Source organism: Cydia fagiglandana, chromosome 17 (genome assembly GCF_963556715.1).
Source record: "Cydia fagiglandana chromosome 17, ilCydFagi1.1, whole genome shotgun sequence".
NCBI lineage: Eukaryota > Metazoa > Arthropoda > Insecta > Lepidoptera > Tortricidae > Cydia > Cydia fagiglandana.
Genome location: NC_085948.1, coordinates 9,970,489 through 9,991,929, shown reverse-complemented (window position 1 = coordinate 9,991,929; position 21,441 = coordinate 9,970,489). Strand labels below are relative to the sequence as shown.

At 39.6% G+C, this 21,441-nt stretch overlaps 2 protein-coding genes across 3 annotated transcripts; both read right to left on the bottom strand.

The window, feature by feature from the left end:
* Positions 1-701: 701 nt before the first annotated feature.
* LOC134672444 (FAS-associated factor 2) lies at positions 702-16,048 on the bottom strand. Its single transcript, XM_063530342.1, has 7 exons — positions 15,750-16,048; positions 15,290-15,539; positions 11,487-11,670; positions 10,330-10,599; positions 9,528-9,702; positions 7,125-7,262; positions 702-3,500 (listed from the first exon to the last, which is right to left on the bottom strand). Exons 1-7 carry the CDS (start codon positions 15,882-15,884, stop codon positions 3,342-3,344), a joined length of 1,311 nt encoding a protein of 436 aa, XP_063386412.1. The 5' UTR covers positions 15,885-16,048; the 3' UTR covers positions 702-3,341.
* A 1,188-nt stretch (positions 16,049-17,236) lies between these two features.
* On the bottom strand, positions 17,237-21,132 carry LOC134672436 (uncharacterized). 2 transcript variants are annotated; one of them, XM_063530334.1, is made up of 4 exons: positions 20,868-21,132; positions 20,368-20,536; positions 17,887-18,084; positions 17,237-17,430 (listed from the first exon to the last, which is right to left on the bottom strand). In XM_063530334.1, the coding sequence occupies exons 1-4, from the start codon at positions 21,047-21,049 to the stop codon at positions 17,272-17,274; spliced, it is 708 nt and encodes a 235-aa protein (XP_063386404.1). In that variant the 5' UTR covers positions 21,050-21,132; the 3' UTR covers positions 17,237-17,271. The 2 variants fall into 2 exon arrangements, with proteins under 2 accessions (XP_063386404.1, XP_063386405.1); XM_063530335.1 differs by having other exon boundaries at positions 20,912-21,052.
* Between the last annotated feature and the right edge of the window lie 309 nt (positions 21,133-21,441).

The following is a 21,441-nucleotide window of genomic DNA, read 5'->3' as shown; positions in this document are numbered from 1 at the left end:
AGGTGTAATGTTTTCGTTATAGCTTTATGGTGTGTTGATAATTTAACTATTTTTAAATAAATGACGCGGCGTCAATATTGTTTCTTTTTATTATGCCTTCTTATCGCCTCACAGTAGCAGTAAAAAACCGGGCAAGTGCGAGTCGGACTCGCGCACGAAGGATTCCGTACCATAATGCAAAAAAAAAAACGGTCACCCATCCAAGTACTGACCACTCCCGACGTTGCTTAACTTTGGTCAAAAATCACGTTTGTTGTATGGGAGCCCCATTTAAATCTTTATTTTATTCTGTTTTTAGTATTTGTTGTTATAGCGGCAACAGAAATACATCATCTGTGAAAATTTCAACTGTCTAGCTATCACGGTTCGTGAGATACAACCTGATGACGGACGGACGGACGGACAGCGAAGTCTTAGTAATAGGGTCCCGTTTTACCCTTTGGGTACGGAACCCTAAAAACCGTCATACTGCTAATTATTATAGGTAAGTCATCATCATCTCAGCCATAAGACGTCCACTGCTGAACATAGGCCTCCCTCTTATAGGCAAGTACTTATTATTTATTACGTTAGCCAATCCAATAGGCATGTCAAATCATATCCTATTAATCGGTCATATGCGTCCTCTTGTCTAACGTACTATCAACAGATCGTACTTACGTAATGTTCTTTCGGGAATTTAGGATGTGAATAAAACACAATTTATGGAAGGAACATAATTATTATACAACCAAACAATAAACTATATTACAAAGTCCGTTTTCGTAAATGCAGGCCCAGCCACTGTCCGTTACACCACACTCGTACCATTCTCACCGGTCATATCTACATAAAGTAGTTTTGACAAATATACACAATGCTTTTATAAATATAAGCAAAAGCTGGAACGAAAATGCAGTGGTATGAAATGTTATATAAGGCGCATCACACATAGGAACCGGGTGTTAGTTATTATATCTGTCGGTACTTTAAATCAAAAGTTTATTATTGCATTAGTTCATTTTTAAAACCGAGGTCATAATATGCTTTCAGTATTTCAGATTAGTGAAAATTCTATTAGTGCATAAATGGTTTTGAATAAAATTACTTTAGGCCCGGCGCCCACTATCGGCAAAGGCATACTGTGCCGCGTAGCAACCAGGCCGCGTAGCCAAGATGCCAATCGCTTACGATCCGTAGCGATCGAAACACAACTGTCACTGTCGCGCTAATATGGAAGAGTGATAGAGGGACAATGCTTTTCGTTGTCGAAGCGATAGCGATTGTAACCTTGGCTGGGCCGGCAGTAAACTGAGGCGCCCTTAGGCATGTTGAGGCTGCCTAGCCGTGCCGTACCTTACCGTTAGCGGGCGCCGGGCCTAAAGATATTATTCCATAGCACTATTAGCACTAGCTAATGAAAGATATGAAAGTATGATTTTTTGTCAAATGAAATGCACCTACTTCCTAACATACCATTAAAACAAATGAAAAATATCATTGGGGGAAGCCGCGGATAACTATAAACGGTAATTTAGAATCGTCATATAAAATTGTGCTATCTTACAACATAAGTTTACCTCTACATTGACCACTTAGAGTAGGTTCACAATAAATAATATCAACATACAGATATAAAATAAATCTATTTCGGTAAAGACAACTTAAATTTAACATCCGATATTCTTTATTATGCATCTTTCTTTGCTGGAATAAAAATTGAACAAAACAAGTCCGCTATATATCAAAACAAAAACAAACAACATAACAATTGACGCTATACAACCATAGGAAAGAGTTGAATTTAATTTTGGACATATATTTTAATATTTTATGAATATCAAACTTACTTTACAGATATATCACATTTCAAAGTGCATGCACTAATATTAACCTTTTAGCAGTTAGTTTATTAATAGGTACTAAATTTTTGAACTTTCGAAGGTTAATTATAATATGTGATTCCAATTGTTTTTACAAATACAATAAAAATTGTCGGAATAAAAATAATAATAATATGTGCCCAGTGAGAGGAAGATTAACATTAGTAAAAATGGAAATAAACATTCGTTTATTAAGTACGTAATCACAAAAAGGTATCAAAGAAGTGTTGAAATAAAAAAAATAATTTAAATGTCTTTTTAATAAGTATGATTTCTTTTTTTGCTGCTTCCACCATTCGTTACGACCGTAGTTTCTTTACCTAAATATTTTACATCTAATTCCTATATGTATTATTTTAAAGACTAAAATTGTGACCAAAAATGATATTTTGGTTTTGAACAATTACAATTCCTAGTTTAACGATATTCGGATTTCATGTGTTGATTTTTTGCAACTTTTCGATCATATCAGATTAAGGCGATCGTTATTAAAGGGCAGGTACCAAAAAAAATTTAAAGCCAGTATTCGTGTTAACATAATGGATCAATTAGAAGTTCAACTCCGCGACATCATGAAATATTATTGTGTTGCCTTTCTGGGAAAACTTATTGGTGTTGTAACGTGGCGAATTTTATTTAATCCTCTTTTTGATTCACTAATGAACTCCAAAAAAGCCATTTTTTTCTAGAAAACAACTCACCGCCCGCTAAGCTCACTCGTAACGCTTCAACTTTATTGCGAGTTTCATAGTTCGACAAAAGTGTCGATTAGTTACTTATTATAAACCGATTCATAACAATGATATCCATTAGACAGAGGAACTGCGCCTATATCCATCTTTTGGTCAATTAACCCTAATTATGTTTAAAAAAACAATTTCAATAGTGCAAGCACGTTTGAGTATATGCCCTTGGTATTGCGTATATTCATGGGTTGTCGGGTGTGTTCCAAATTGCGCACATGCTTGCATTCGCGTTATCTATCCGTGGTATTCAAATAGATACCAGAACGGTACATTGAGTGGATTCGAGAAGGTATTTTACACTTAATGTGAGAACGCGTTGAGTGGTTAAAATTTCCTACCACCCTGACTCATATGGATGCAGTACAAAGGGCAATAAACGCCAGTGTCATGCAAAACCAAATATGTACCAAAACCATTTAAGCCCTCAAAATTGAAAATATTCAGATGGTTATTCTGTTCAACTCAATTTGGATGGAATAAACGTCAAAGTATAAAGACTCAAAGGATTTAAATACACATTCACAAATGTGACGTCCCGCGGGTAAAGGTACCTTATGGCGGTTGGCGCTTACGCTATTATTAACGCCGCTCCAATATTGTTGCGGCGCTATGCGACGTAAGCGCCAGCTGCCATAAAGTACCATTAGCCGTGGAACATCACAAATATTTAAATAAAGTATTACGTCAATACTCTCACTACATTGCTCAGTTCTAAGATCACATAACTCACTGGTTAAGCGTTCATGTCGGTGACGAATAGGACATCCCTATCTTTGAGGCCGACCTCGACGAGGTTGGACGGGCCCTTGGGTATGGTACGCTTTGGGAAGTTCGTCGTAATCTCAAACTCTTCTGGGGACTGTGGGTGGCTGAAGACAAAGTCGTATAAGTCCTGAAACAAGTAAAATTAAGAATGTTAACAGGGTCAAAAACATTTGGAATAATTGGCGTCTATTCTGTGGATACGCAGAGGTTAACGATTTGGATATATTTCTCATCATACAAGTTTTAAGAAGTGGATAGGTTCTAACATGTCTATAAGGATAAAGTAAGAAAATTAGACTTAAAGTTCGTTCGTATAATGATGTCCACAGAAAGGTTTTTATAAATGGCGCCAGGATAGATTTCCCCCGTTTCCAATTTCGTTATACATGGGATATGGCAAAAGGCTATTGGTAAAATTGACAGGGAAACCTATACTGACCTCATCTGTAAAAGGCCTCGACCGGCCGGCCAACCCCCTTCCTAACTTATGAGATTGATATTCATATTCATACATGATGGAAAAACGCTACTTTTTACCCAAAGGGTAAAAACGGGACCCTATTACTAAGACACCGCTGTCCGTCTGTTTGTCTGTCTGTCACCAGGCTGTATCTCATGACCCGTGATAGTTAAAATTGACACAGATGATCAGTGTTCGGCAAAATTGGTGCCACACGGGGTTAATGACCTCAATCATTATGCTAATACGGATATGCCGTGGGAATTCCGGGATCAGTGTTGTATTACTTCCTTCTACAATGTTTCTAATTTTTAATTTAATTGAAATAATACTCGGTTATCCAATCGGTTACCGCCTTATCCAATTTGCTTTTGGGCAAACATTAAGGATATGTAATACCTTCGTCGTGAAAAAACAAAGTCGTCGCTGGACTTGGGTCTCGCCCGCTAAAGACATCCGCAACGAAATAGACTTTATCCTTTCATCCGACAAATATATAGTCAAAAACATTTCGGTAATAAACAACATACAATACAGCTCCGATCACAGGCCTTTAAGAGCAACACTCAGGCTTAACGTCAAAATTCACCGACAACAAATTTTCTTAAAACGTATGAAACGCTTAGACCGGGAAACTCTTTTATCAAATCACGAACAATTTAATATAGAACTACACAATCAATTTAGCTTGCTCGATACAGATACGGATGTGCAGACCCAATACAATATGATAACAAATAGCATAAGAACCGCGAGCAAGAAAATCAAACAGACCAAGAAAAAAGATAACAAATTAACAAAAGCCACAATAAACCTCATAGCATGTAGACAGCAATATCAACACAGCCAACACCAATACGCTATTTTCGATAAACAGGTTAAAAGAAGTATTAGACGTGATATCAGAAATTACAACACAAAACTGGTTGAAATAGCACTGAAAAAACATTCTTCTCTCAGAGTAGCCAAACACGGAAGTTCTAATGGAAAAACTTGGATTACAAACCTACGGGACGAGGACGGGAAAAAATATAATAGTAGAGATAAAATTACAGAAATCTGCACAAAATTCTATAAGTCACTATATTCAGACCCTTCTTCTCAGCTATCCACCAACACCTGTCCCGATCCTGAAATCACCCCTCCCATAACAGGATATGAAGTAAATGCAGCCCTCAAAAGCTTAAAGTACCAAAAAAGCCCAGGCGACGATGGTATAACAGCAGAAGCACTCAAAATAGGCAAAACAATATTACTCCTTCATATAACCAATTTGTTCAATTCGATTCTCTATTCTGGAAATTTACCTCAAGACTTCTGTCATTCCAATATAATTCTACTCCATAAAAAAGGCGACAAATCAGAAATAGGCAACTATAGACCGATTAGTTTAATTTCTCACTTATACAAATTATTCATAAAAGTAATAGAGAATCGAATTGCCCCACTGCTGGATAAAAAACAACCCCCTGAACAAGCAGGGTTCCGACCTGGCTTCTCTACTACCGACCACCTTCACACCATCAACCAAATCATAGAAAAGGCCAACGAGTTCAAAAAACCAATCTACCTAGCATTCGTGGATTACAGCAAAGCGTTTGACAGTGTCAGGCACTCTGCTGTAATTTCCGCAATGAAGAATCAAAATATTAATAATGCCTACATCGAACTCGTTGGCACCATATACCATCACAGTACCGCATGCATCAAACTTCACGCTCCCGGCCCCAAATTTCCAATTGAAAAAGGTGTGAAACAGGGAGATCCGCTTTCTCCAAAGCTTTTCACGTGTGCTCTAGAGGAGATATTCCGAAAGCTGGCGGCCTCCTGGGAAACAATGGGAATCGACGTCGGCGGCAAAAGGTTAACCAACCTACGCTTTGCCGACGACATTGTCCTGTTCTCCCACACCGCATCCCAACTCGAACAAATGCTCCAAGAACTTTGCATGGCAAGCCTTGAAGTCGAACTTTCCATGAATAGGTCCAAGACACAGTTGATGACCAACCGTGCGAAACGTAGTGTAATGGTAGATGGGCGGGATATGCAGTATGTCGACGAGTATATCTACTTGGGCCAGTTAGTGTCCTTCGACAACAGGCAGTTCAAAGAAATTGATCGCCGTATCGCAAACGCCTGGAAGAGCTTCTGGTCCATGAAGACGCTAATGAAGGGCAACCTTCCACTCTCTTTAAAGCGCAAACTCCTCGACATGTGTATCCTGCCTATCCTTACCTACGGCGCCCAAACATGGTCTCAAACTGAAACTGAAAAGTCCAGACTCAAGGTTTGCCAGAGAGCAATGGAACGCAGCATACTGGGTGTTCGTAGAACCGACCGTATTAGAAACACCGAACTGCGTTCCAAAACTGGCATTGTGGATGTGGGTATGAAGGCCGCAAAGCTGAAATGGGACTGGGCAGGGCACATCTGCCGAATGCACCCAGAACGCTGGGCTAAAGTATCCACGGACTGGATCCCACAGGATGGATCTCGGGGCAGAGGAAGACCCAAACGAAGATGGCGGGACAACCTAGATACATTCTGTGTGGAGTGGAGGGAGTGTGCATTAGACAGAGACAAGTGGCGGGAAAGAGGGGAGGCGTTTGCCCAGCAGTGGGACACACTAATAGGCTAATTAAAAAAAAAAAAAAACTCGGTTAAAGTGTATCATTGTTTTTAAATAATAATGATACAATTTATGCGTTTATTCAGTGTATAAACGTCTATAATAAATAACACTTAATATTCTAATACTCAAATTACTTTTTCGACCAAGATCGCGGCGTTTGAGTCATGTCCATATTAAGATTTCTAGTAGAAATCCCGCGGTGTGGCACCAAGTTTGCCGAACACTGCAGATGATGTATTCCTGTTGCCGCTATAACAACAAATACTAAAAACAGAATAAAATAAAGATTTAAGTGGGGTTAAATACTTAATCCCATACAGCAAACGTGATTTTTTTGCCGCTTTTTGCGTAATGGAACGGAACCCTTCGTGCGCGAGTCCGACTCGCACTTGGCCGGTTTTTTGTTCCCTCGTCGCCGATCGAAATATTTTCGATGTTAGAATAGAAGGGCCCATGTCTCGAACGGTATTAGACTAATACATATTATTAGTGCACGGAACTCTCAAATCGTATTGGTTACCATGGCAACACACACTTATAAATCGTAGCGATTAATAGTTAACGTGTGTAGCCAGGGTAATACTATTAGACTAATACCGTTTGAGAAATGGGCCCCTGGTCAACAGTTTCAGCTGCTGAGTGTAATGTCCTATGATTACCTGTGTGGTGGTGTCGGTGGTGAAGCGGCGGGTGAGGCGCTCGCCGCCGGGCAGGCGGATGAGCAGCACCACGGCGCGCGCGCCCGGCGCCGGCTCGGGTCGCAGCCGCGCCGCCAGCGCCGCCCGAGCTGCCGACACCTACCAACCGATACCAGATTGTTAACAAAAGGATCAAAGCCATACATTTCTGACGAGACATATTCGCAAATTTTTAAATTAAAGGAACCAAGACAATTTCACCGCTTCGACCAAGATTCGAACTCGAGACCTGTCAGAACACCGGTCCAATAGCTCTGACCAAAAAAAACTGACGTTTGAACGGTTTGGTCATGCCAACCTTGCCTGAAATAGTCAAGTTTACTAGTTTTTCTTTAATTAAAAATTTTGTTATATCGCTTATTTTATTTTATTTATTATTGCTTGCAAGTTGCAGACATATAACTAATTCACACTAATTTTGTACTGCGCCATAGCGCTCGGATGCACAGAATTCACCACACCCTTACTTTTCATTTCGAATTCGAAAAAAGTTGCGTAATAGTGTATTTTTGAATACGAAAAAAGTTGCGTAAGAATGTAGTCTCTTTTTATTATTATCGAACGAGCGTGCGAAACGAATAGCGAATCGAAGTTCTTACATTCGACTTTGAACACGCGTCTGGCTATGGGCACGTCCCGGCATTTCGATGTTTTTAAGCTGAACTGTCAGAAGATAGTTTGATACTCAATAACTTTAGTAAATTTGTTCTAATTTAAATGAAATTGGGTAAACGTGTAGTCGAGGGCATTATATTTTAGTCATTAAATTATGAGCAGGCCCGATCAAGGGGTTATTGAGCTAGAAGGGCTTAGAAGGCCAAAAAGCTGTTTGTGAGAGGTCTTGCTATTCTGGTCATTTTATTTGCAAGAAACATGGTCGAGTTTAGTATCAATAATTAGCAAGATAAAAATAAAATAAAATAAACATAATATAAGTATTTGACATTTGACAGGAAATATTTGAGGTTAGCACAGATAAAGTTTATTTTTATCTCTATGGTGGTGACTTATTTTTATCTCTATGGCAGGGACAGCCGTATACAAAGCCCTTTATTCGAAAAAATAGCGCCACCTATATTACTTAACGCTAAACTTTTTTTTGTTAATATGGCTTCACTTTATTTCGTCAGAACGTCTTAAAAGTCTTGTATCCAGGGTATGAAACAAACAAATAAACATCTGATAGAACAGATTATTTATGGTGTTGCCATGGAGACAATTGTCACAAAAAAACAACTTTGTCGAATAAAACTCAAAATATTATAACACCGTATTTATAGTCTGTACTACGACATAATTCAGATAAATAAAAATACTTTCAGTTTTATAATGTTAAAAGAAACAAAGTTTTCATACGCCATCACAGTTGCTGAGAACTTTATTATCAGAAAATTCAGAAAAAATCAGGGCGGGTAGATTCACAACCTGTGCTGCGTGCAATTGTGTTTCGTGGTCAATTGTGTGTTATTCCAACCGTGTATGATAGGTACTTTATTTACAACAACAGTCAAGTTAAAAGTACCTAACTAATCTGTTTTCGTGTATTAATAAATAGCCTGAAGCCTTTCTTCAAAGTCGAAGTTTTTTACGTTCGCAACATAGGTACTTAGACGCTATTTATGCCCCTTCTCCCCTGATATTGACGTTGATGTTTCTGGTTAAGAATTACAGATGGCGCTTCAAAATTGATGCAAAAAAAGTTCCACGAGAGGGCTCTTTTTGTCCTATATATAGATGGTCAAGCAAATCTTGTCAGTAGAAAAAGGCGTGAGACGATATCCCTTCGCGCCTACATTTTTCAAATTTGCCGCCTTTTTCTACTGACAAGATCTGCTTGACCAACTATTTTATACATACTACTCTTTGCTTAAATCTATCAGTTGAGGGCTCCACAAACTTTGCAATAAATCCACGCGATCTTTGATCCATTGCCGCCTGTAGTGCGACATAAAATAGTAGAAATTAAATAAAATTGAACTCAAAAATGTCCATACTAAATTGTTGATATGTGTAAGCATTATACATCAAAAATATGACAGTTACGTAGAAACTGGCGCCCTCATTTATTTTATATTATTTTATGTCACTATACGAGTACCTTAGTAGGTGCAACAAAGTCAATCGCTATATAATTTTTGGTTAACCGCGAGTTCTCAGTTCGGGGCGAACTACTAGTTTAACAATGTCACTTTCACTGAACACCTGAGGTAACAGGATCGTTATTTATAATCTTACAGCAAAACCGTTTTGAACCGAATTTTCATTACTACTTAATCGTAATCAAACATATCACCGTCATAACATTCCCTCACAGACTACGATGTAAAAGAGAAATCATAGTAGTAATGTCCACATATTACATACCTCTTGCTTCCTATTCACCTCCTGTTCCCGCAGCCTGTTTTCTTCGGCCTCGCGTTGGGCTCGCGCCGAGCGCTCGGCCTCGCGCCGCCGCTCTTTCTCCTGGTCGGCGGCTAGCGACTCCGCGTAGGCCTCGTCTTGTGACGCTCTTAGACGCTGCGTCACTTCGCGTTCAACCCTGATAAAGAAAATATTACATTTAGAATAAATCCTTATTTCATTAAGCTATGTTGGAGGATGGCAGGGGCGGATTTATAGATCGTTTTTTATTTAGCATTAGATAAAAGGTAAACAATCTTGACGTGTCTTTTTATTTAAAAAAAACCATTTTGAAAAATAAGTCACGGCAAAAATGTTACATATACGATTATTTATATTATTTTGCTTTCATAATAGTCACTAATTTTTAAAAAGTGTTTTTCAATTAAAATACACATTAAGTACACGTAGTTTTTTCTAATGCTAAAAAAAACGAACTATACAGGGGATAGGGGCCTAAGGGGCTCAAGCACATCTCAAAAGCATTAACACACTTGTATGATGAAAAAGGACATGTAAATAAAATTATGATAGGGATTTGTGTCACACTATAAAGAAAAGTGCACACTAAATACATGACCTGATGTAACTGACCTGTCAGCCCTCGCTGCGACGAGATGCAGCTCATTATCCGCTACAACGCGCTGCAGCCGCTGCAGCAACTGCTGCGGGCTGCACGCCCCCTCGCTCCGCGCCACCACGGTCATGCGGTGGTCCCCCACGCACACCACGCACAGAAAAGTGCACACTACACACAGTGACTGACCTGTCAGCCCTCGCTGCGACGAGATGCAGCTCATTATCCGCTACAACGCGCTGCAGCCGCTGCAGCAACTGCTGCGGGCTGCACGCCCCCTCGCTCCTCGCCACCACGGTCATGCGGTGATCTCGTACGCACACCACGCATAGAAGCGGGTAGCGCCGCCCGCCGACAGATTGCGCCACCCGCCAGCCTTCGGCCGTGTCAATAGAGCACCCCCAGAAAAGTGCATGCGTGTTTATGTACGATATCACATCTGGGTCTGATAGGGTAGTTCTGTAACAAGGGAGCAGCTTTGAGAATAATAATTGGGTGAATGAATCAACTTTTTAATTGCTTCCTTAATTCATTCACTGCCCGAGACCTAGACTGGTTTAATTTAGAGTAATTGCGTGAACAATGTGGCCACATAGATAAAAATATTTGTGTTCAAGATACACATTTCCACAACATAGTAAATGAATGTGACACACACTCATACTACAATTCTAGATAACAAACCAAAAAGTAAATTGCTGTCTGATGACAATGCTGGCATACCAATAATTCATGAGAAGGGTGAGAAATGCCAATGCCATTTATGAATTACATTTTATTATTATGTTTTTCGGCTTATTACAACTGCAGAGTTAAAATTCATGATTTAAAAAGGTGACCTAGAAAAGATGTCACCATAACAGCAAGCTACATTAAACTGTTATTAGACCCAAATAAAAAGTTTGGTTACCACAATTAACCTGGTAAGACCCAGCATAGAAAGTTTTCCTATTTTCAAATTGAACCTTGTTCTATAAGTAAATTGGACCGAATTTCGTTTATTTTAAAATGCAATGAAACAAAAGAAATACTACTTTATAGGTTCAAATTAGATTGCAATGAATATGTAGATTTTAACCCTTTAACCGCCAGAGTCTGATATATAAGACATTACATATCCAGCTCATTTCGCCACAGTCTGATAAATAAGACAACAATCTGATTTGGTTTTTACAGCACATTTATAACTCCCGTAAGTATGCCAATCTTACTCTGCGTCGTACAATTACTGCCGGTGGCGACACGAGCTCGCTCGCTCAAAAATTCCTGGCGGTTAAAAGGTTAAAAATTAAGGTTAAATTTAGACTCACAAGGTTAAATTAATGGTCAAATATAAATACACTCACCTGCAGAAGTTTTGTGTTTCTGCAGCTGCATCAGAATGCAGATAAACTATTAGGAAAAGAAGCTCTTTCTTGGCATCGTTGAGCGCCTGCGCATACGTGCCCTGGTAGAACACCGGGTGCTGGTTGTATTTTGATGTGTAGCTGTTGATGAAGCCTACCACATCACCGAGGGGATCTGTGACCACTGGAAACAAAGAAAAGTATGTACATGATTTTCTATATATTTTGGATGGTAAAAGTAATTTGTGTCAGAAAATTATTAACTGTGACTGTGGCAAAAGTAGATATGAGCGCCGATAGGCATTTAGCCGGCGGCGGCGCGCCGGTCAAAATCGGTCGGCGGCGGCGGCGAATCGGCGGCGTGGCCTTGAAACACCTTTGATTAATGAAAAAATAATTCCAACCGAAATTTTATCGAAAAAACATGTTTTTGCTGTAGGAAACTTATAAAATAAGTGCATTTTTTAATTTCAAGGATAATTTATTGAATAAACGTACGAAAATAGTTTTATATAGTATAAACACTCGCATAAACGGTATCGCGCTTCATCAAAGCCAGTGTTAATCTTGGTGAGGCCGTGGCCGGAAGATCTTTGCGAGGCCCTTATCTTTTGTGCTAACTAAACAGTAGCAGATTGACTGTATCCTCAGGAAAACGTCTTGTCGATATTCTAAAGAGCCGAAGTGAGGAAAATCAAGCTTTTTCGTTAACCAAATCAACCCAACAAAACCGATTTATATCTAAAGGTGAGGCTCGAGGCCGAGCTCCACTTAACACCGAAGACCTGATTCCGACGCATTCCCATGCGAGCATGCGAGGCCAGAGGCTGAGCTGCTGGTATTAAGCATACAGCTTAGAATCGAACGCCAATTGTGAGCTTCGCTGACGGCCGAATGCCTGGAGCGCCGATTGTGGTGCGCTTCTGTGCAAGGCCGAAGATCAAGCTGCAAGAGAGCAGAGCTTAGAACTAGTGGTCCAGTGTAAGCAAGTCCGAATGCCGATAAAGACCGAGGCCATAATGTTAAAAACTACGAAAGCGCCTGTATCTCCATACAGGCGCTTTCGTGCGAGGCCAAAGCCCGTGCTGCAGTGGAGCTAAGATCGGACAAAAACCAATGACCAAACATTTTAAAAGCGAGGCCGAAAGTTGAGCTCCAAACAGAGCCGAAAACTTGGCGATTCAGATAGCGGCATACTTCCATGCGAGCGATGCGAGGCCAAAGATTGAGCTTCGAGAGAGGAAAGTTTGAAATTTGAACAACGGCCAAGTTTAAATGAGAGCCGTTTCCGACGCCCTTCCTTTGGACGCGAAAACGCTTAATATCTATTAACCGCTTTTTATACATTTTAAAAACATTCAGCCATGCTTGCAATGGTTAATTTCGCGGCGAATGACGGATTACCTAACCAGCTGGCAAAATTTGTAATTTCGTTGTCCTAAGACTAGTAGCGCGGTTACCAGACAGAAAAGTTTGAATTTACCTTCGATATTTTTGAATTATATGGACCTCCACCCACAAGATGGACGGACGACCTTGTTAAGGCCGCCGGAAGACGCTGGATGCGGGTCGCTTCCAACCAGTACGAATGGAGGTCCAAGCGGGAGGCCTTTGTTCAGCAGTGGATGTCTTATGGCTGAGATGATGATGATATGGACCTAAACTACCTTTTAAATGTCTATAAGGGGTGCGCCAAAGTTCATATAAAATTGCAACTTCGATTATTGAAACTCCGAAAATGTATCTCATATAATTTTACATCCTACTGATCATTGTACATTTTCATTTTAAACAATACTCATTGGAACTTCGAATTTATTATATTCATAATGTCATTCTACATAAATATCTCTATTACTAAAATTTATGCATATATTATTACTCGACATGTCGATTTTGACATATTTGATTTTATTTATAACAGCATGCACCTGTAGGTCAAGTCAGGTTAAAATCCTGCCAGAAAGGTGGGTTAGGTTAGAACTGCGACCCTCACAGAACCGAAATGCTCCCAGAAAGGTGGGTTAGGTTAGGTTAGAACTGCGACCCTCACAGAATCGAAATGCTGCCAGAAAGGTGGGTTAGGTTAGGTTAGAACTGCGACCCTCACAGAACCGAAATGCTGCCAGAAAGGTGGGTTAGGTTAGGTTAGAACTGTAACCCTCACAGAACCGAAATGCTGCCAGACAGGTGGGTTAGGTTAGGTTAGAACTGCGACCCTCACAGAACCGAAATGCTGCCAGAAATGTGGGTTAGGTTAGGTTAGAACTGCGACCCCCACAGAACCGAAATGCTGCCAGACAGGTGGGTTAGGTTAGAACTGCGACCCTCACAGAACCGAAATGCTGCCAGAATGGTGGGTTAGGTTAGGTTAGAACTGCGACCCCCACAGAACCGAAATGCTGCCAGAAAAGTGGGTTAGGTTAGGTTAGAACTGCGACCCTCACAGAACCGAAATGCTGCCAGAATGGTGGGTTAGGTTAGGTTAGAACTGCGACCTGAACCGAAATGCTGCCGGAAAGGTGGGTTAGGTTAGGTTAGAACTGCGACCCTCACAGAACCGAAATTCTGTCCGAATGGTGGGTTAGGTTAGGTAAGAACCTCACAGAACCGAAATCCTGTGACCCTCACAGTGAGCGAGCGTAGCGAGAGCAAATGCTCGCCTTAGTCTTCGAGAAATTCTTACAAATAACATTATGGGCACAGATACATTCTCAGTGACAATATTATGAGTAAAAAAAAAACGGATTATGTATCGTTATGAATAATGTAGTAGCACAAAAAACTGTTAAAAAAATATATGAGTAACAATTTTCGGAGAAACGATGATTATGACTACAAAGCGGTATTATTAGAAATATTCGAATAATGAATTGTATATGAGCCAATATGGACCCATTCAGAGTGGTGCCGTTAAAGATCTAAACTAGATAAAATCTGATTCTGAAAGTAGTTAGTATCTACCAAGGTCACGCCGATGCCACGCCGATAGCGCAGCGTCGGCGGCGGCGGCGCGAAAATTTCGTCGGCGGCGGCGGCGCGCCGGCGCGGCGCTCATATCTAGGCAAAAGGTACCTTATGGCGGCTGGCGCTTACGTCGCATAGCGCCGCAATAATATTGGAGTGACGTTAATAATAGCGTAAGCGCTAACCGCCATAAGGTAGCTTTTGCCGTTGGACGTCACAACTTATCATGGTGTTATTCATAAAAAATGTGCTACAAGACTCAATTAGATATTAATTGTTTGTCTTTATTTGTCATGTGTGTTTGTTGTGTGTATATATTTATAACAAGCAAATAAAACATAAATTAACAAATTGTGGCTTGTAAAAGTTTATAAATAAGGGGGTTAGTATTTAAAAAAAAAACTTAGGGCATTGATTTGTTCCATTCATTCTGCATTCAGTGCTGCAGTTTTATTGTATTGAAATATACAGCATTTCCATAGAATGTAACTCCATATAGAAATATGTATGTTATCAATACTGACTCAATAATAGTAACCTCTACATATTAACACAGCACTGCTTTTTCACATATTCAGCACTAATACTTCTAACAAAAGAAAGTAGTTTTATTGCAACTTTTAAACTTAAAACATCCATTTTCTTTTCTTTTTGTATTTTAATTTGTACATTTATTAGTTTTTCACTGTAAATCTAGAGAAAAGAAAAAATATTTTTATAAAATATTTACTATGCTTCTTAGAAACTGAACAGTATGCCAATTTATGATCACTGCCTACAAAATATACAAAGAATAGGTTATGGTAGGTACATAAGTAGCCAATAATGGTACTTACATCTCCGATCATCATTGCGGACGAAACTTAACAACAGATTTAATACTGATGTTATTGTACTATAGCACATTGATACAACTAGGTTGACAACATATCGGAACAGGCCCCGGACGCCCCCTGGGCCTTCTGCCGGCTCATCTGTGAAAACTTGTTGTGCTATGTAATCATGAACCACGGGCGGCGCTCGCGCCTCTATCGCGAACACCGACGGGCGTCCTTCTCGAATATTCAACTGTTCTTGAATTGCCACCTGAAAGAGGAAATTATGATAGAAAAAAAAACAAACTGCATTTATCACACTACAAGGTCTTTTTGCTGCATTTAACATAAATAGTTAAAGACGACAACTTTTTACTATCAATAAAATGCAGTCAGCTGTGACCCAAAAACAATGATAAATACGAATTTGATAGCTACAGAAAAGTATCATACAAGCAAGAATAAGCGCAATGAACCTCACCTCTAAGTCCCATTGCTGCCTCTGCAGAACGTCTCTACATATAGACATATCTTCGATTCCTGTAAGGTCTTGAAACTGCAAAATTTTGTCAGTTTGCTCCTGGGTTAGGCCCAGGGCATTGTCTTCGAGATCCATAGCTTAAATTTATAGTTTATACAAAATCTAAACTATAATATGTAGAATATTCGTATCCTTACATAAATACACTGGTTAACACACAATAACATAAATGAAAACAGTAGGTATTCAAAACGAAAATAATTAGATTCTATTCTATTGCCTACTCACTGAGTGAACGACATGTCACAAACATAGACTAAATATGTTTTTTTTTTTAATCTTATTCGTTAGGTCTTGATCTATGGAAGGAGAAAGTTTCAACTTGACTTATAAGGCCTCATACACACGGGCGGTTTTACAACGCGCGTTAACAAGCGTTTCAATATCTGTTGTATCCAAAGCCCCCTCCCTCCACACTCGTGCGCGAATCGCGGCGCGAAGCCGCGAACGCGAGTGTGGTGTCGATTTTCGCAGACAGCGAAATCGACTCCACACTCGCGTTCGCGGCTTCGCCCGCGATTCACGCGCATAGTCTGGAGGGGGCTCAATAATAAATAAACCAAAGAGTAAGGCCAAGCACGCACTACGATTTTTATTTTGATCGTGCGATAATTTTGTCGCAGAAATGCAACGTATGTATGTGTTTATATGTCAGTGCGCGCATATGCTACAAAAAATCGCGGCAATTTCAAAATTGTGATTTGTCACATTTTTCCGCGTATGCTCGCGACACAATTGTCGCAAAGTGAATTGCAGCATGCGGAGTTGTATAGCCCCCTCCAGACTATGCGCGTGAATCGCGGGCGAAGCCGCGAACGCGAGTGTGGAGTCGATTTCGCTGTCTGCGAAAATCGACGCCACACTCGCGTTCGCGGCTTCGCGCCGCGATTCGCGCATGAGTGTGGAGGAGGCTTATCATGGCCCCGCGCGCACTGCGATAATAAAATCGCACCCCGGCCCATAGATATATAATATACCCCCGGCCAGAGCCGGACCGGACCTCAGCTCAGTCGGCATTTCGCTCTCCAAGTCTCAACATCCGGCACCTGCTTCTCCAATGGAGTCTCAAAATGAGACGCTAGTTGTTGACCATTTCATTATGGAAATAGACGGGGATCACCTTTGTGTTATATATAAATGCTCAAAGTCATACAGCGATCGCATATTAAAGACACGTATCACGACAAGCGACTGGTACGAAATCCACGTTGAGAATGAACAAATCGTCGACTTTTTCATCGCAGTGTGCGCAGTGAATTTTCTGCGATATATTACAGCTCGATTCTAAAATCGTGTCGCCAAAATTAAAATCGTGGTGCGTGCTTGGCCTAAAGGTATAAAGCCCGCTCCAAAGGGCTTAAAATAGGTAAATAAAGTATGAGAATAAAACACAAAGTTTATATTTTTAAACGTATAATGTTCCTGATAGTTGTAATAAGTTAGTATCTTTTAAACCATTCTGTTACTTCTTTTTTCCTTTCGCTGCAGCTTTTCCTTTTGCTGGGGGTGGAGGAGGTGGGGGTGGGGGTGGAGGTGTTTCAACGACAGGCTCTGGTTCGGGCTCCGGAGGAAGTGGCGGGACTGACGGATCTTCATCGGGATCAGTATAGAGAAAATCAGTCTGGAAATGAATATAACATGTCGACAGTGGCATAAGGAGTATCGGAAGACGGTCTATGACATCTATCAGGCAAGACCGTCTACAAGCTCTTCCGTCCCTTCAAAATCTTGCGTTTGCACACATACTTACTGCACTTACTTACGATTGGTGGAGCAGAAGGTGCAATTTTGTTCTTTCTTTCTGACTGCGTCTGAGCGAAATAAATATGTTTACAAATACGAATGTTCTTTCCCAATGACGGTCTTTGTAACCAAAAACATGCAGGTTGTAAAATCGTCTATTATCAATATCATATTTACTTATTTAAGTTTTGGTAAATCTTGGTGCGGTGGGAGTACTTAAATAAGAATGGTGCAGTTGCAACTGCTTCATGCATGCAATTGAAAAGTTAAGAGCACCTATTGTTATTGTTTTACTAGGAAAGACGCCGGATAAATAACAACATCTATAATATACCGTTATTTCGTAGAGTTCTGGCGCCATGGCAAATAAATTTTCAACGAAGTTCTCATAAAATATGTTTCCATCACCACGTATATTCGCATCACGCGATATTTCTATACTTTCATCTTTATTGAAACCATCTCCGTAATCAGTAACTATCGATAGAAACTCTCCAAGCTCTAGGAAATTTCGTTTTTCCGTGTCAAAAACCTGCAGAAGAAATATCACATAAACCTTGAGCAATACTACATACGTACAAATAATGTTTTTTGTTTTAGAGCAAATTCTTTATGTATCCCTCGTGATAATATAAAGATCTGAGGAAGCTAGAGATTGCAAAAATAAAAAAGAGGAGCTTGAGCGTTGCGAGGCTTTCAAGGGACAAGCGGTGAATAAACCTCGCTGCCATTTGAAAGTCAAAAATTTTCATTATTTACCAGTGCGAGGAAAATACTAGAGTTAGACCAAGAAAAGTCTGCAACGATTTTGATATCATACGCAGTGCAAGGGTTGTTTGTAGGTACGTTATAATTTCATACAAATTTGACGACAAAAATACACTTGCACTGCGTGTTCTATCAAAATCGTTGCAGACTTATCTTGGTGTAACTCTAGTTGTAATACATTGCAAATCTAATGCCGGCTACATACGTAACGATAAATCGTAGCGATAAAACTGTGCAGTCCGACTGTGCAGATAAATCGAACCGTGTGTATGACACACACAGGAAACACAGGAAAGGAACGAATGGCGCAATCTAGTGTCGGAGGCCAAGATCCACTTCATGTCACTGAGCCAGCGAAGTAAGTAAGTAAGTAAGTAAGTGTGTATGACAAATCGGTGTCGAAAATCGTTGATCGGTGGCAGTTGCAAATTATATCAGAAAAATCGTTGTCGATGCGAACTGCACAGTTTTATCGTTAAGCCCCCTCCAGACTATGCGCGTGAATCGCGGGCGAAGCCGCGAACGCGAGTGTGGAGTCGATTTCGCTGTCCGCGAAAGTCGACGCCACACTCGCGTTCGCGGCTTCGCGCCGCGATTCGCGCACGAGTGTGGAGGAGGCTTTACGTGTGGATGGCGATCACGGGTGAACGGCTGGACCAATTTCGCTAATTATTTTTGTCTTAAAGTTGGTCAAGCAAAAAATAAATAAATTTAAATTTAAACTGTTTATTTCAGTAAAATATGCACATCATATAATATCAAGCTTAACTACTAATCTTAACTTTAAAAGATTTTTTGAGTTAAGGAGTCTTATTTTCAATATTTATACATAATTAATATTTTTTATAGGTACATAATAGCATAATAGGTCATATAATTCGGTGATTTCGGTATACTGCCCTCTTATTTTAATTAGGTATTTTTTAATAATATTTGTTGCTTGTCTATTCGTCCGTCCTTCTATAAGTTTTAGTAATTCCTTTGAAAATCTATTCAAGATGCTCGGTAAGATGCAGTTCCACACTCTCTGCCTGTATACATTGTCATACATTGTTTGGTTATTGTCAGGAGAAGTTTCTTATGACAGAAAAAAAATAAGAAAGTTGCGCGGAACATTAGAAAATTTAAGAAAACTAAACTTCCATATTAACTTTGATGACATGGATAACATGTTTCTTGCGTGAGCTTCTGCGGAGAACTGACGATCGACGCCGATATCGGAGGCGTGTGGACTTGTGGAGGCACTAGGAACGTTCGATTTATCTGCACAGTCGGACTGCACAGTTTTATCGCTACGATGAAATGAAATGAATGAAAATGAAAATTCTTTATTTGCATAAAATATGGTATAACAAGGTGTTATTGGAAATATATTCCCGTACAGAAACATATTTTGCTGGTTAAGCATGCAAATATTATCTTGAAGCTATTAATCTAATAGGTAGGTAAGTACATTGTTAACTTAAAACTAATATTTCTATTTAATTCTAGGTATTACATATCGAACAACTCACTTACAGAGTAAAACACCTGTTTTTTGAGCCAACGATACAGCTGTGCTTTAAACGGGTTTAGAGGCAGGGGTTTGATGTTTTCCGGAAGGGCATTAAATATTTTCATACATAAATAATAACTATTTTTCATAAAAAGGGAACTATTCGGAATAAAATCTAATACAAGTTTATTGGGATATCTCGTGTTTCTATTGTATACATCTTTGGCCTTTTTGAATAGATCTGGATATTTTTTTACAAAAACTGCTGCCTCAAAAATGTGATTTATCGTTACGTATGTAGCCGGCATAATACGAGTTCATTACTATTAAGCCCCCTCCAGACTATGTGCGTGAATCGCGGGCGAAGCCGCGAACGCGAGTGTGGAGTCGATTTCGCTGTCTGCGAAAATCGACGCCACACTTGCGTTCGCGGCTTCGCGCCGCGATTCGCGCACGAGTGTGGAGAGGGCTTTACAATTTATTATTTCCACTCTAAGACTCTCTATAGGATAAATTGCAAGTTTACCCAGTGAGTAAATAATACCTACTTACTTGAAAGGCCAAAAGTAATTCATGTTTTATTGTTGCTTCTATAACCCGTTTATCTAACATGTAAATAACTTGCTCCTTTGTCAATACTCTAGTCACTCCAGCCCTCAAACGTTCTGCCTCAGCCATGATTTCCATATATGTAGGGTAATTGAAATGTCGTCTATGATATCTGTTAACAATAGCATTTATGGATCATAATTTTAACACTATTTGCTTCAGCTATCATAATAATTGTTAAATTAAGTGTACTACAGTAAACTGCACTTATCCTAAAAAATCTTTACTTTTTTCACCAACGCTTCGCATTATACTGTACCCTGAATCATGTAGCGTCTTTGTTCTGGCTACCGTTAAATAAAATTGTGGTGTAAATGTACCTACATATGAAGATTATGAAGCCTATGAGCAACATGTGCACTAAAAAGATTAAGTTGAAATTCTACTGAGCTTTTTCGATTTTACTATTTAATTATGAATCTAGGTATATTTATGTACTCTACTTTTTCAGTCCCAGGAATTCTATAAAATTTTCAATTGATATTACGTTAATAGGTTCTCCATCATCTATAGTTAATAAAGGTTTGGCTTTCTCATCAAAAAATTCTATTATTTCGTTTAGTTGTTCTTCTGTAAACCGCGGTGTAACATTTTTTAAGGGATCAAAGGGATTAAACACTGCCATTTTAATAAAAAATTGTGAATATAACAAAAATATGAAACAATAAATAGTTGTACAAATTTTGAATACATGTAATTATATTTAATAGATAAATTTGACAATGTATGTCAAATAAAAATAGTTTTTTTTTCAAATATATACCGTCAACCGGGTTGAGTAGGGACAAAACTTAAAATGAGATTGCCATGTCTAAAATTTTCGGTACAAAATAGTCTGCCGTTTTTTGCGGGGGAGGGGCACATCAAATGTATAGGTACGTCATGTCAGATAAACGTCAGTCCATACATATGGTTGACATGTGGTTGACCATTGGCCGCCTATTTTCGACAGAGGGGAACGCCTGTTAATGGCGGCTCCATGATTTCTCTGACTAATTCTTAATAAATTCCCACACA